The following is a 14,944-nucleotide window of genomic DNA, read 5'->3' as shown; positions in this document are numbered from 1 at the left end:
GAAGGCTTTGCTAAAGCCAAGATCAACAACAACAACAAAACATGCATTGCCTTCCCCTCCACAGAGCCAGTCAGTCATTTCAGTATAGAAGGTAGTCAGGTTGGTCAGGCACAATTTGTCCCTGCTAAGTCCATTCTTTTGGTTTCCAGTCAGCATCTTGTCCTTTGTGTAACAGGAAATGGCTTCCAGAAGGAATCATGTTATGAACTTCCTGAAAACACAAGTGATGGCTGAGTAGTATGAAGTTCGCCAAGCTTTTCTCACTCTTTTTAAGATGAGAATTACACTTGCTTTTCACAGGCATTAGGGATGTCCTTTGAGTCCTGCAGCTTTTTGATGAATTAGAGGCCTTGCAATGATATCAGTCAGCTGCCCTGATAGCCTGTGAGACAGTGATGGTAAAGGTTGAGATGAAGAAGGTACTGAGTACGTGAGACTCTGAGGTTAGGTTCCACGGTCCATTCAGCAGCAGAACTATCTCTTCCTTAATCAGCCTTTGTAGATGTAAATGCCCTTCTCATTGCCTTTAACATCACTTGCCAATTTTATCTCCCACTGAGCTTTGGCTTTCTTAATTCTTTCCCTCCCTGTGCAGTAGTGCTGTATTTCTCTTGGGTAGCATAACCATGCTTCTAGCTTTCAACTTCTCTGTTTTACATCAGAGCTACATCAAGAGTTCTTTGTTCAACCACACTTAAACCTGCCAAACCTCCTCAGCTTCCTGTATGACAGGATGGTGATCTTAGTGCTTGGAGAAGGTTTTCCTTGAAGATCAGTTATCTGTGTGTGTGTGTATATATGCTGTGTTTTAATTGAGTCTACAGCATATATAGTTCTAGATAAAGGCCAGTCATCAGCACTTAGAATTCAACAGAGCCATTCAGGAAATCTTAACATTTCTTCCGTTAGCTTTGTATAACAGCTTTAACTACTATTTCCCTTTGCTTAACCTGTGACTCTATGTATAATTTTGCTGTGTGGAAGCAAGTGTGCTGACTAAATAAATTACTGTCTCTCTTTGTTACGGCATTTTGCTTTCTCTTCTTTCATTTGCAACTGTAGATAGGATTGTTACGCTATACAATAATGAAATTCAGCTAGTGTTTTTGAAAAAGATGAAATATATCAATATCTTTTAATTTTAGGCTCATCTTTAATCAGAAATATATTCTGAAAGGCACATTTAATGGTCACAGAGAAATCTGCGTTTATGTATGTATGTATACACATGTACACATCTGTATATCATATATAAAATATATGCTCGTTGCACGATATGTTTTTTCGTAATGCTCATATTACATAGCATCTGGTCTTTTGAAAATATGTTCAAGACTGTGATGGTCATTGTCAGAAATGGCATACATTAATTGGAAAATAATGCCAGTTTTTGATTTCTTGAAATAAATAATACATACATTTTCTAATTAATTCTTCTGCAAGTTGGAGAGAAACTACCTAATAAATGCACCTCCACAAGTTCACCTATACAGTGATATATATGTATCACCTATACAGTGATACTTATTTTAGTTCAGTAGTTTCCCAAATTATTTTCCAACAAGATTTTCCATATAAATAAGCTGTTATTCTGTTATCCCTGAATAACAGCAGAAAAGGAAATTACAAGGAGGCCATGTAAGCAGGTATAGTAGCTGACCTTCCTCTGTTTTTTGAGACATATTGACTGCCACTGGAATGTCTTGGTATACTTGGAGAAGGGGTGGGAGTGGTAGATATCACTGACTAATTTTTTTTTTATTTTTTTTAGAGAAATAGATGTTGGCTTGTTGAACAGAAATTGACTTATTTATGAACATTTTTTTTTCATCTTTTTATATCTTTAAGACTGCCCTCACACAGAGTTTGCAGTCAAATACCAAATTAATCTCATAGCTAGTTCTTTATCCGTATCTGTCAAGCTGTGTGAAAGTAAATCATTTTTTGCACTGTTTTGTGATGTTAGGAGAAGACGGCTCTGCATACTTAGGAATTCACATTTAAATTTGCAAAACTGTCTGTCATATGGTTGCAAATAACCAAATAAACTTAGAGCACCTATGACGTATCTAACCAAACATTCCTTTTGAGCCATTTCAATTCATTAAGCTGCAGCCTAGTGAATCGATCTGGAAATATGGATGGATGAAACACAGTTGTTTTATTTATATATGCTATAAATATATATGCTCACTTTTTATTTCTAGGTTTTTCTACGCTTTTTGGAAGAAACATAATTAGAGCCAAGAGTGTAGTGAGAGGACTAAATCAAGTTTGTGTTGCTTTACCTCAGAAATTGTCTTTACCTCTTGCAGTTGGAAATCCTGCCTTTCTTGGTCTTTACTTGGCTGTGCTGCTTCTAAGATTAGGTAGAATATTTAAACCTTAGAAGTGAGCTTTTAACAAGTAATTTTGCATCACCTCTACCTAGGTTTATTTCTTTGATTTAGTGCTTAGATACATCTTCATAACCTCATTGTATTCAAGGAACATCACAAGATCTATGTAAAGCACTTGAGCATGAGGACATTCCTTTGTAAATGAAACGTGATTCAAAATCAAGCTGGGACATGCATGTGTGGGGAGGAATTATATATTTTCTTCTCTGTCAGAGCTGACAGTTACAGGGAAATTGAATCAAAAGTAGTGATTTTGGTTTTTTCCACTTTACATACACATGTATAATAGTAGATCCACAGAATAAGAATATGCTTTTCATATTTGGGACATTTTTGGAAAATATATTTTTTTAGGTAATATTGATTTAGTCCTTCCTTTCAGTGAAAGTAAACACAAACTTCTCTTGTCCTTCATTTGCAGTGTAGCCTTGGAACAATTGCAACCTGATATACTTGGTTTGGTATAGTTTTCAGGCTCTTATCAATGAATGATTAATCAGTTGCCTGAAGCAAGATGCCTGTTTGTTCTTTTCTGTTTTGGTTCTTCACTTTAGCCTGCTGTCTCACAAACTTTATATCAAATGATCTGAAATATTTTTTATCACAACTGTCACTTTCTGGATGTTTGTTGGCGCTAGAGTGTTTACAAATATCCACCCAGTCTTTCATGCCTGCATTTAAAAATGCACATAAATTTCCTTTTAATGAGGTTGTATGCTTTATGAAAGGTGTATGAAATACATACGTTAACATTAGATGGGGATTTTTTTTCTTTATACAGCTCTTAATTTTTTCTTTTTCTTTTTTTTTTTTTTTTTCCACTTTTAATTTTTTTTTCCCTGTGGGCCCCCCATTTCATGCAGGTAGTCTTAAGGGTGAATATTAAGTCCAAAAGCAATGTTGCAATAATGTCTATAAAAGTACAGTAAAATTGGAGGAAGTAAATAAAAAAATAGAGAGGTGAAATCTGGCATTTATAGGCATGGTTGTTACAAAATGCAAAGAAGCTTCTTCCTTCAGCAAAAGAATATTTTTTATACTTGGTGAACTTCTATCAGTGGTGACTGCTTCCCTCTCCTAGAAAACATTTTTGTAATTGCTGCTTTTTGAGTAAGAAAATCTTCTGATTATATTATGAATGTACTTAAATAAAAATGGGTTGTATTCTAGTATTCTGGTCCTGGGTGAGCTTGACCTGCAATGACAGCATCCCAAAGATATTTTATATTAGATATAATGGTTAGGATTCATGAAGCACGGGGCAGTATCCTAAATAATCTTTTCTACTTACTGTTTTGTAGCCACCCATCAGGAAATTCAGTATTTCTGTTCTTGTTTAATTCTAGGTTGCTGCATCTCTTTTGCATTATTGTCATAAAGATAACTTGAATGTTACCCTCCATGGAACACTCATGAAAGATCTTTATATGAACACATTGAGCAATCTGCTGCATCTTAACTCTTTCTGTATACATGAATTTCCAGTTAATTTGAGTTCACTGTTCCTATTGATTTATGATGCAATTCTTTATTTCTTGTATATTGAATCACATATTTTGCTGGCACAAGGCAAATTTAGGGAAGGTCTGAGTGATCTGCAAGTATTATTTTTAAGGCATGGAGAATGAATTTCTGTGGGTGTCCCACATTATGCTATTAAAGTGGTGTAGAAATTCAATTTAAAGTGGCATTTTTATGCATAAAAATCAAGTACTCTCTTCTATTACTTTGCAGAATGAATGATGATAAGTTGATTATCTAACATCTCAGAGGCAGCATGCGTAAAAGTGAATGAACGTAACCTAATAGGTGTCTTTTTAGAACTCAACCACTTTAGTTTTTCTCAAAAAAGTTGTAGCATTGAAGGGTGTTTATAATTCTCTTTTTTTTCTGTTTTACTTTTTATTTTATAGTATCGGCATAGGTCATGTTCCTGCTAATGTTACTGTGTACATAAGTTTTTGTAAAAGCAATCTGTTACAGCTGTTTGAAACCACTAGCCTCAAAATGTATGCACTTAGATGTCCCATACACTTTTGCTGCTGTATGAATTACTCCAAAAAATTGAATGCCCCATTTTAATCATGTGACATCTCTAGACTTTAGAATGGTAAGACATGAGTTACACACCATGGTAAGTCATGTGCAGACTTGTTCTATCTTTATATTAGAAATCACTGGGCTAGTTCACAGTCTGGAGGTCTAGAAACTGAGCAAAGAGTAAATAAGGAAGGAATCAAAGCCACATGAGGGTGACAAATAATTAAGTAGAGGGAAACTTAAAGGACTTTTATTATAATTGAGGTAGAGCAAATTCTGTAGACAACACCATTCATCCGAGTAAAAGGTCTCTTTACCTTTATTTAGAGTCTTCTTCAACTAGCTTTGAAAAAGTATGGTCGATGGTAATTCAAATATAAAGTATGTTTATAAATACAGATGAACATATAATTATTTTGCTTTCAGCACATAGCTTGAAAAACATCTGTTAATATGTTCTTGTGAGTTATATATTTCAGGCTATTGTCTGACTGTCTACAGTAGTAAATAACATAGCAAATGTGGAACTAGCTGGTGGAGAGTAATGATAAACAAGTACTTTCTGTGTGACCTCGTTCTGAGACACTTTTTTGAAGGAAAAGGAATACTTTCACTAAACAATGTTGATGTGTCAAATAGCAAATTGTTTTCTTTTTTCAGTCCTCATTTTGAAGTGGTATGTAAAGGAAAAGAATAGATGGTCAGTTTTAAGGGATGTGGCATAAAATTGGGTGGGTGAGTGGGTAGGAGGTTCAAGAGGATAAGGGATAGCAGGAAAGGATCTGCTAAATACTAATCAGAATACAACACCGTTACTAAAGAATTGCTGGGCGACTACAGTGAAGCCAAGGGTGAATAAGTAGAGTAACTCTACCATTGCTATGAAAAGCCTTCTGAAACTGTATGGGTGCAGTGTTCCATTTCATTCTATTAGTTCCAAAACTGCCAGTCTGGGAACCAAGAGCCCTAGAGACTTGTTAATGTGATGCCCCGTTTGGATTTCTGTCTCTGTTTTGAATGTTTGTTTTTTTTTTGCCATGAGTAGGTAGCGTATTTTATTAACTGTATATATTTTGTATTTATGAACTGTGTATTTGCATATAATGTCCTTTCAGTTAGGAAGTTTAGAGGCTGGATGGTTTTAGATCCAGTCGCCCCTTTACTGTAACTATTTTGTTGGACATAATGTCCAAAATAACCTGAAGCCCAGACCTACACTACTTGTAGGTAGAGTATATTAGGGTACTGTTGGAGAGGAAAGGGAGCAATAAATGTCTAGTTGTGAATATAAATAAGAAAACTACCCTTAACATTTATCATGTCTATTTATAATGTTAGGCAAAATTAAATCATGATGGATTTCAGTGGATTTCCTAATGATAAATGAATCTTAGGAAGGGTGAAATGAAGGATGTATTGAAGATCTTATGTAAAAGCTTAAAGGAACTCAAGTATTTATTTTTTTAAGAGAGCAAGGAGTGCAATAGGAATTATGACTGGTTTTGAGGACGTGATAAGTTGATTGGGTTTGTGTGTCCAGGTGTTGGTAGTGGAGAGGGGTCACTGTGGAGAGGCTATGTGAGGAGAGACTAGACCTGCCCCATGCCAGAAACAGCCACTTCCAGCCTTTGTCTTAGCGCATGAGCTTTTCATCTTTTTTTTTTCTGCCTGTCCTGTTGAGGAGGGAGAGTGAAAGAGTGGCTTGGAAGGTGTCTGGCAGCCAGCCCAGGTTAACCCAACACAGTAGGAAATCAAGACTCATTTCCAAAATCTCATTTGGAAAAGGAGGATATATTAAATGTAGATTAATGTCTAGATTAAACATTTAGTTTAATCTAGTCATATGTCTAAACATAAAGTCTAGATTAAATGTAGGAAGGATTGTGGAAGGTTTTCATCCAGGAGTGCTCTACGTTTATAGCTTTTAGCATGGCACTTTGTGTAACCTGTCATCAAAGAGACTTTAGATTTGCTGTCTTGGTCCACAAATTCAACTATTTTCCATTAATTTTGATATGTTTTGTGTAGCTAAGCAATGCCGACTGCTTTGGATATTTCGGTATATTTCAAAATATTTGAGGAATTGTAGCTTAAATGTTGGTAGATTAATTTTAGTTATTCGTAGTTGAACTGCATAATGACAGAAACTTGCTTTCATCTACACTTATTCCTCTTAAAAGTAAGCTATTGGTTTAAGCTAGATTCAGTCTTAAAAGCAAATCCAAACAAACAAACATACATGTTGCTGCTGAACTATCTGGAATTTTTTAATCACCATAAACGTAAAGTGATTTCAAATTTCATTCTTCTGATTATCTAGTAATGTGTATAATAGTATGGTAAATTATTTTTTCTTTAAAATTTCTGACAATGCTTAAAATGTAGCAGTTCCTTTTTATTTTTTCACTTATGTGAAATATAAATGCATATCTGTGCAAACAAGGTTAATTTTTGTTATTTTTTCTAGTCCTCAGTGTGTAGACTTCCATGTTCTTTTTATCTAATGCAGGAGGCTTTAAAAGAAAACAACAAAAGAAGAGAAATGGAAGAAAAAATGAAAAGAGCCAAACTGGCAAAAGAAAAGGCTGAACGAGAGAAACTGGAGAGACAGAAGAAGAAACAGCAGTTGATTGATATGAACAAAGGTAAGGCATCATTTTTACTAGAGAAATAACTGGGTGGGGGGGGAATAATGAGCTGAAGATTGTTCCAGGTCAATATGAAAAATACTTGCTGTCTGTTTTGCAAGCAGAAAAAAAAGGTAAACTTTTCCGGTGAGAACTCTGGCCTTTTTTGCTTTGGCCTTTCTGATTTTATAATTCTGTATTTGTCATTTACTATGTACAATGTTCCTTTCAAGCCATTTTGCTGTGAATTATTGCCTTGTTTCCCTTTGTTGCAGTTAATTGATTTTTTCATAAGGATTAACTTCCAAGAAGTAGTATCTTACTTGCTTTGTTGTTGATTTCATTCTGTGAACATCTTTATAATCAAGATACTTTGGCAATTTATGTCTTCCTTCTTGGGCTTGGAGGCTCCATGTTATAATGTATGTTCTCCCAACAATCCTATTATGATCTGGAAAATCTGGTTGAGCTCAGGGCCTAAGTGTAGAATTATATTTCAGCATTATAAAAAGCAGTGTTAAGCTTGTCAGCTGTGAGAAGATTGTATGGAAAACACAGGAGAAACGCTAGGCCAGGCAAAAAAAGCCCACTGCAACATCTTTGAGGATGGCTGTGAAGGTGAAAATAATCTAAGTCATGGAAGGACAAGATTCTGGTCAGCATTTTAATCACTGATAATGCAGTCATGCAGAAACACTGCTTATGCAGATGTATGGTGTCAAATGTACTTAGAATGCCGGTATTTATTGCAAATAAGTAAATTTCCTGTGACCAGTGAAAATGTGTGACTTGTGTGTTGACAGCTAGCACTTAAGGAGTGTCAGGTCACCATCCTCTCCTTCTGGTTTGGCTACCATGATCCTCTACAGTCTCTGTTTTTGGTAGGCTTAATCTTTAGTCTGTGGTTTAAATGAACTTGTGTTTAAGGTGATATGTACCTCTGGTACAGCCGTAGTAAAAACATGGATCTTGTAGATGCAGTACTGAGAATGCTTTGTTCTTCAAGTTCCTTACTCCATCCCTGTGCTCTTCAGAGAGCAATTACAACCCTAAGATTTGCCATCACCAGCATATTTTCACTTTAAGAATCAAAGGGGCATTCCTATCACTCCAGTTCCCTCAGCCGCTCCTCATAGGACTTGTGTTCCAGAAACCTCCTTTGGGACCTATATGTATTTTTTAATACCGATCAGATACTTGCATTGAACCATTAAGTCATTTATATTTGTTTTTAACTGAAATTCTTACATCAGGTATACAGTTACAGTAATAACAGTGTATCTTAAATATATACCATCTACTTACACATTACTTTGTCAGATTGAGTCATATTTGCAATGATTTCAGGAAGTTATACTATTTTATCTTTATTGACATATGTATACCAAGTGTCACAGTTCTGTGCTTTTTTGTGGTTAGAAATTTCATATTTTTATTTTAGTGAAAGTGAGGAACCATATCAGTCTTCAAAACTAAAAATGGATGCAGAGGATAAATTTTATTTACTAGTGATATTTTTTTACTGTGTTTACTTTATATGTTTTACAAATGATAGATTCTCTATTGTGTTTCCAGACTGTGTTAAGAAGAACTGGGGGAAAGTAAAAGCTTTATTTGCATTCTGAATTTTTGAATAGATTTGATATCAGTGCACTTCGAATGCACTGCATATTAGAACTCTACTGCCATGGTAGGAGGGGTGGAGTGGAGTGATAGCTTTATCCCCACTAGATTCCAGGACACTGATATTCAGTTTTTTTTAACTAATTATAATTATACCTACTTCTGTATGCTCATTGCTGCTTATATAAATAGTTCACAAATTTGTCTAAGCAAATGTGAAGCAGAAGACTTAGAGGAAGGACACATATGTCCTCTCGAGTTGTGATTTTGACAAGGTAATTTCAGCTGAAGGGTGTTTTAACTGAACTACGCATTAGTTATTTCTTCAGCTGTATCTTCAATTAAAAAGAAAACAAAAACAAACAAAAAACATCGCTACAGCCTCTCGGGTCAGAGCAATAGTAATAGGATTCCTATATTTTCAAGCCCTGTAAGGGTGCAGTTCTATAACCAAGTAAGAGCAAGAAAACTTTCACACAGATGCGTAAGTCACTGGAACATCCAGGTCAGAATTAGTTGCTTTTCTGTTTCTTGGTGCGAGAGAGCAGAAGACTGCAGTGTGGCCAGAATCAACAACTGTCCAAGAACTTTAATTCCTAGCTATAAAAATAATTTCAAATTTGCCAATATTATAAAGACCAGGTTACTCAATTCACTAGTATTTTGTGCTTTGTGGAGTGTCTCGTTTAATTGAGATGCCATATCAGCCAGTTGACACAGTACTTACATAAATCCTACTAAGCATTCAAAGATGTGGAATGAGAAATGTAATATAGAAGATCTCTCAACTCAATATAAGCTTTGAAGTGATTTACAACGGACAACATAAAAAATCAAGTGATTGTAAGCCTCAGAAGACATACACATTTCCAAATATAGGTGTTTCATACAAAATCAAGATGGACTGATAGTAGACAAAATAAATATATACCTTCAAAAATAAATTAAAATAAGTAAATTAAAATAAATAAATTAAAATATTAAATTAAACATTAACTTTTGAATTTAATATTTAATATTACTATTTAATTTTATTAAATCAAATATTAAATTAAATATATGAATTAAAAACAAACAAAAAACCAAAACGTTAGGAACTTACTCAACATATACTCTTCTTTTTGCTTCAAAAAACATATACGTTATACCTATTTATGCCTATGTTATATTTATGCCTATTATTTTTCATAAATAGGCACTCTAATAGATATAGAAAGGTTAGTCGGTTCTCAGTTAATCAATAATAAAACATTAAACAACAATAAGATCTTTTCAGCCTATAATTTATTTTGAAGTAATTTCCATCAAGTTTCTTCTTTAGTTGAAGTCAGTGGATTTTATATTACTTGGCATTCAAATGCCCATACAATTGGGCTGTTTTTAACAGAAAAGATGGTGTAGTGGCTTGAGTCAAAGATAGCTTTTGTGATTTTTTTCTATAACAGCAGCATGATGGAGAAGATCTTAAGTAGTGCTCGGCTGATGACACAAATCAAAATTTCAGAGAAATATTTTCAGAATATTTCATTCTTCCCTATATGTGACACGCTCAAGCATTTTTGAGGAAGACATTGACATGCAACTAAAAGTAGATGCTTAAGAGCTGATGAAAAAAAAAATGTGATTTGAAGAATCTATTATCAAAATTTTTAGTTGCCTAGTTGAAAATTAATCTTTTCTCTACGGCTTGCCAGCTCTATGAAAAGAGAGCATTCTTTATTTTACAGCAGTGGTCTACATTTTTGTGAGAGCTGTAGTAGGCTGGGCTATATGTTTATATAGTGTTTTCATGACTTCCACGTGACTTAACATCTGCAAAATCCCTGCAATGTTGCTTCTAAGTGAACAAGAGAGGAAAAAAGAACTGAAGTCAGCTTTCAAGGAGCTGAAAAACGTGCAACAGCAATTCTGATGCAAATGTTATTTAATCAGAAGCAGTTTTGCTCTTCACTTATGTCTGATTACCATGGTGATTAGAATCACCTTTTATCTGAAGTTATTGGGATAAAAGATAGAATGAACTTGCTTAGTCCCAATTCGTATTGAATAAATTATTTTGAAGACACATTAACATTGTTCCCTAATGCAGATGAAGATAACAGAAATTAAGTTCTATGCTACTGGTTGATGGATATTCCTGCTTTCCCTTTTTAAGTACTGTTTTATAAGAATTCATCTGCCATTTATTCACATTGCTATGTACTAATATCAGCAATAATTCAGTTGTTTCCTTGAAAAGTTTACACTTGCATTGGCAATTGCAGGGTGCAATTCAAGAAGGACATGCTTGTTTTTTTACTGACTGTATGCTTTCTTAATTGCTGTGTTCTTTCTATGTCCTTTAGCATAAACAGAAATACATACTAACTTTATTATGAGATGCATATTATGTTGACAGTATCTTAGCCTTAATCCTTTGAGTTTGTTTCGGCTAGTGATTACGAGAGGTACCTGGTATGGTAAAACATGAGGCATATTTACATTCTGTTAATTATTCGTTTATGGTGCTGGATGCCAATGAGATCAGTGTTAGAATTCATTTGTGAAGTCTTTGTTTCATATTGATGTCAATGGTCCATTTGAATATGCTGCATTCTTCCTGAAATGTAATCTTCACAGAAGAAAGGAAAAAAATAAATGGAGATTTACATTATGGTCAAAAATATCAGTAAAAGTACAACAAGGCTTGATATTTTCTTCTCCAATTACATGAGTTGCTCAAAAATTATAAGCTGTGTTTATGCAGTATTTTGAAGCCACATGGAAAATGGGGGGAGAATCAAAACTACTGTAAATGTTGCTGTTAATATAGATCAAAACCATCTCAAGAGATGCAAATAGATGGAAGCATGGACTGGTAGACAAAAAGAAATTAGAAATGAAAATATAATCTCAAATTAAAAAAAAAAAGTAATGGAAAACTTCTGTTTATGAACAGAAGGTAGGCAAAATGAAAAGATTTCATGGGGGTAAATTGTCATGGGAAAAAAACAAAATCATTAGACTGAAATCTAGTCGGGATAATTACAGGTGAAGAAAGGCAGTGCTATTAGATTCTTTCACTTAAAATAAGGCTTCTTTGGAAGTGTTTACTGGACAGTAGCAAGTGTTAACTTTTAATATATGCAAATTCAACTTTCTTTTTCCTTGGTAGAAAAAGTATTCTTATTTTCAAAAGCACGTATTGTTACTTTCGAAAATACTTTATATTCTTTATCCAATATAATTGCTATTTAAATTTATATTTATCTATTTTGTAGAACTGCCAATGTTAAAAACCATTTCTGCAATAATTAGTTGATCAAATAGCTTTTTCTATAGTGCAGAAATCAGGATAACAGAATTGCTCGTTGAACTGTTGTGAAATGGAACTGCGTCCCCATTTAAACTGGGGACAAGGTTGGTGTCTAAATTTTGTCTCAGTGGAATGATTGTTTTCTCTGTGGTTATAGTATCTCATTTGTAATAGGATTGTTAAGATGCTGTCTTAACAACAGTAATTTCCCTAATTATGTGGGAAAGAATACCATGTTAATGAGCCTCTTTTTACTGTATGATTAGTGTTAAAACATTCTTCCCAAAATTGTTTAATAGTTGTATAGGTAAAGTTAGCTTCATGAATTAAGTAATGTTCATTTGCCAAAATATATAAATGTATATATACTTAAAAGGTTAAATTCTGTAAGACATCAAATGATGCTTATTTTAGTGATAAAAGTGGATTTCTTTTTCTCAGGTATAGATGCCAAATTAAAGTAATTTGAACGTTACGACATTAATTTCATGGCTGTTTGTTAGTTGTACAGTCAAACTTTGAACTTGAAATTTCTGATCACTGGTGACTTCTGTAATCCACTGGGAGAAGTTTAAAAAATAATAATAAAGTAACGATATTTATTTTTTTTAATGTGCAGCGGAAACAAAGACTGCTTCTGGATTAGTATGCAGAGTATACATTTTTGTTGGAAGCAGAAAGTTGCATAATGTTTGCAAGTTTTTTAGTTTTTATATGTATTTTTGTGTTTTTTTCTTAGATAAAATATTTGAGTCATTAACTATCAGCAATTTTTAAGTGATTTTCTAATGCTAAAAGTGCTGTGTCAGCTAATGATGTCACTTACAAGTTGCTTAATACCGTAACAGAATTGTAACCATTGAAACAATAGTGGAACTTCATTATGGATATCTTCAATTGTTATGGTATTTTTCTCTCTCTTTTTTTGGAGCCACACAATCATTTCCTTGTCACACAGAGGCAGTGTCTGTGCACACGTGTGTGTGTAAATCATCCTTGCAAGGGGCAAATGATCCCCAGGGGTAATATTTATACATTTCACTTAAATACATTCCTGTTGAAGTAGACCTTGACCACTGTGACATTTTCTGAAAATAAGTGTGCACGTTTCAGAAATTGTTTTTAGTGGTCTGCCAGTGTAACAAAGCACATTTTTCTCATTCTATTAACTTGATATAAGCCTGAGGTCAGGTTATCATAAACAATATGCTTAATTGGTATGTAAGCAAGGATTTCCCTTCTTTTGTAAACTGACATGAGGTATAGGTTCATTTATCAGTCATACCGTCCAAACTTGCTCTCCATTTAATTAGAAAGTAAATAACAGTCATGAGATTGTATTCTAGTGCAAAATGCTAAGGAAGACTGCTTCCTGAAGATATTTATTATGCTTGCAAAATGAATTTAGCAGATGAATAACATACAAATGTATGAAAACATAAATACATACTTGCCAAAAGACACTGAAAATTGACCTTCTTAAGTGAATATATTGCATTTTAGAATCCTAATACTAGTTACGAATACACAGTCTTTTTTTTTTTTTCCAAAGTTTATAAAGGACATGGGTTTGACTCATGAAAGAGCAGTGAACCATTTTGGTAGTTCCACTGTTGAAACGTAACTCATCAGAAGTGCTAACAAAGCAGGACAATATAGTGCAAGATGTGATTAGGAGTATAAATTTGAAACCATCTGGAAAAGCAGGCAGGTAGATATGTGTTACCTAAAGTGGCATTTGATAAGACTCTTTCACTAAGGGCCTAGATTTGAGAAAAACTTCCTGCAAAGTTCCAGAAAGCTTCTGTCCAAATGGCCATGCAATTACTTACGTTTGTGTTAATTTAAGTTAGTTTACAATTAGTGCATTTGAAACCCAAATAGTACAACCTGTTTTGCAAATACATTGCCCTTACTGGAAAAGGGAGGTGCACCAGTAAAATACAAGGGCATTCTCTTCATGATCTTCATGATCACGTGAACTTCAGCATGAACAAATCAAAGGGAAGACAGCAGAACACTCTAGAAATGAGAACATGTTCCCAGGGGCTCTTGGGAGCCAATTCAGATTTACAGCTACTGCTCAGAAGAAGCCAAACAGGCAGGAGATGGACCATGTTTTGCATGGATGGTCTGACGTGTTCTGATTTCAAGCAGTTTCTGTAATCTATTCTCCAGAGCGACTAAAGTGACTTAAAAGACCTAAGCTATTCTGCTGTGTTGTTTTACCATCACCAGTCAAAAGTGCTATCCCAGTTATTATATTTCGTTTTAAAATTGTAGTAGCTAATCCGCTTTGGGTTGGAAGGTGACTTAACATCTAGTTCCAACCCCTTGCTGTGGGTAGGGACACCTTCCACTAGATTAGGTTGCCCAAAGCTCCATCCACCCAGGCCTCAAACACTTCTAAGGATGGGCATCCACATCATATTTTCATGGACAATTTTGATTAGGAATAAGTTAATTTAGAAACTTTTTTTTGTTTGTTTGACTTAGCTGATTTGTGTCTGCAAACTGTTGCAGGCTGTATTAAAATAAATCAAGGAGGTAGCTTGTAATATGTGAAGTACCTCAGCAAAAACTGTGGGTGAGGTCTGAAACTTCTACTGAATATTATTATTTATGAATTTTAATGAAGGCTGACTAAAAATGCAATACTTTGTCCAGTTTCCATTTAGTCAACTGACAACTTTCATTAAGATGCAGTGATGAGAGCATATCCAGCATAAATTTCACTTTGAGAAGTTAAAAATCTCATCACTGTGTTCTACAGCTTCTGTAGTTCATGTCTCTTTGTATTGTATATTTTGATACCCCAAAATAGGGTGTTCTTTAGCAGTCGCAGTAATTAGCAGGTAGAATAGCACACTCAGCAGAAAATGTGGAATGCTGTGTAAACATCTATGGAGTTTTGAAGTTTTTTTGCATACATTCTGCCAATTTTTTTTATGAAGGTCAAA

General features: G+C 34.3%; 1 protein-coding gene across 4 annotated transcripts in view; it reads left to right on the top strand.

Annotated features, from left to right (window-relative positions):
- The window catches only part of DIAPH2 (diaphanous related formin 2), a 174,010-nt gene that overhangs the window by 116,697 nt on the left and 42,369 nt on the right, over window positions 1-14,944 (top strand). For all 4 annotated transcript variants that reach the window (XM_032195988.1, XM_032195987.1, XM_032195986.1 and 1 more), the window contains one exon: window positions 6,949-7,084. In XM_032195988.1, the coding sequence (XP_032051879.1) occupies window positions 6,949-7,084 (136 nt within the window). The remainder of the gene's footprint in view (window positions 1-6,948; window positions 7,085-14,944) is intronic.

This window comes from Aythya fuligula, chromosome 13 (assembly GCF_009819795.1).
Source record: "Aythya fuligula isolate bAytFul2 chromosome 13, bAytFul2.pri, whole genome shotgun sequence".
NCBI classification, from domain to species: domain Eukaryota; kingdom Metazoa; phylum Chordata; class Aves; order Anseriformes; family Anatidae; genus Aythya; species Aythya fuligula.
The sequence above is the reverse complement of the archived record's forward strand: the minus strand, read 5'-3'. Positions and strand labels throughout refer to the sequence as shown.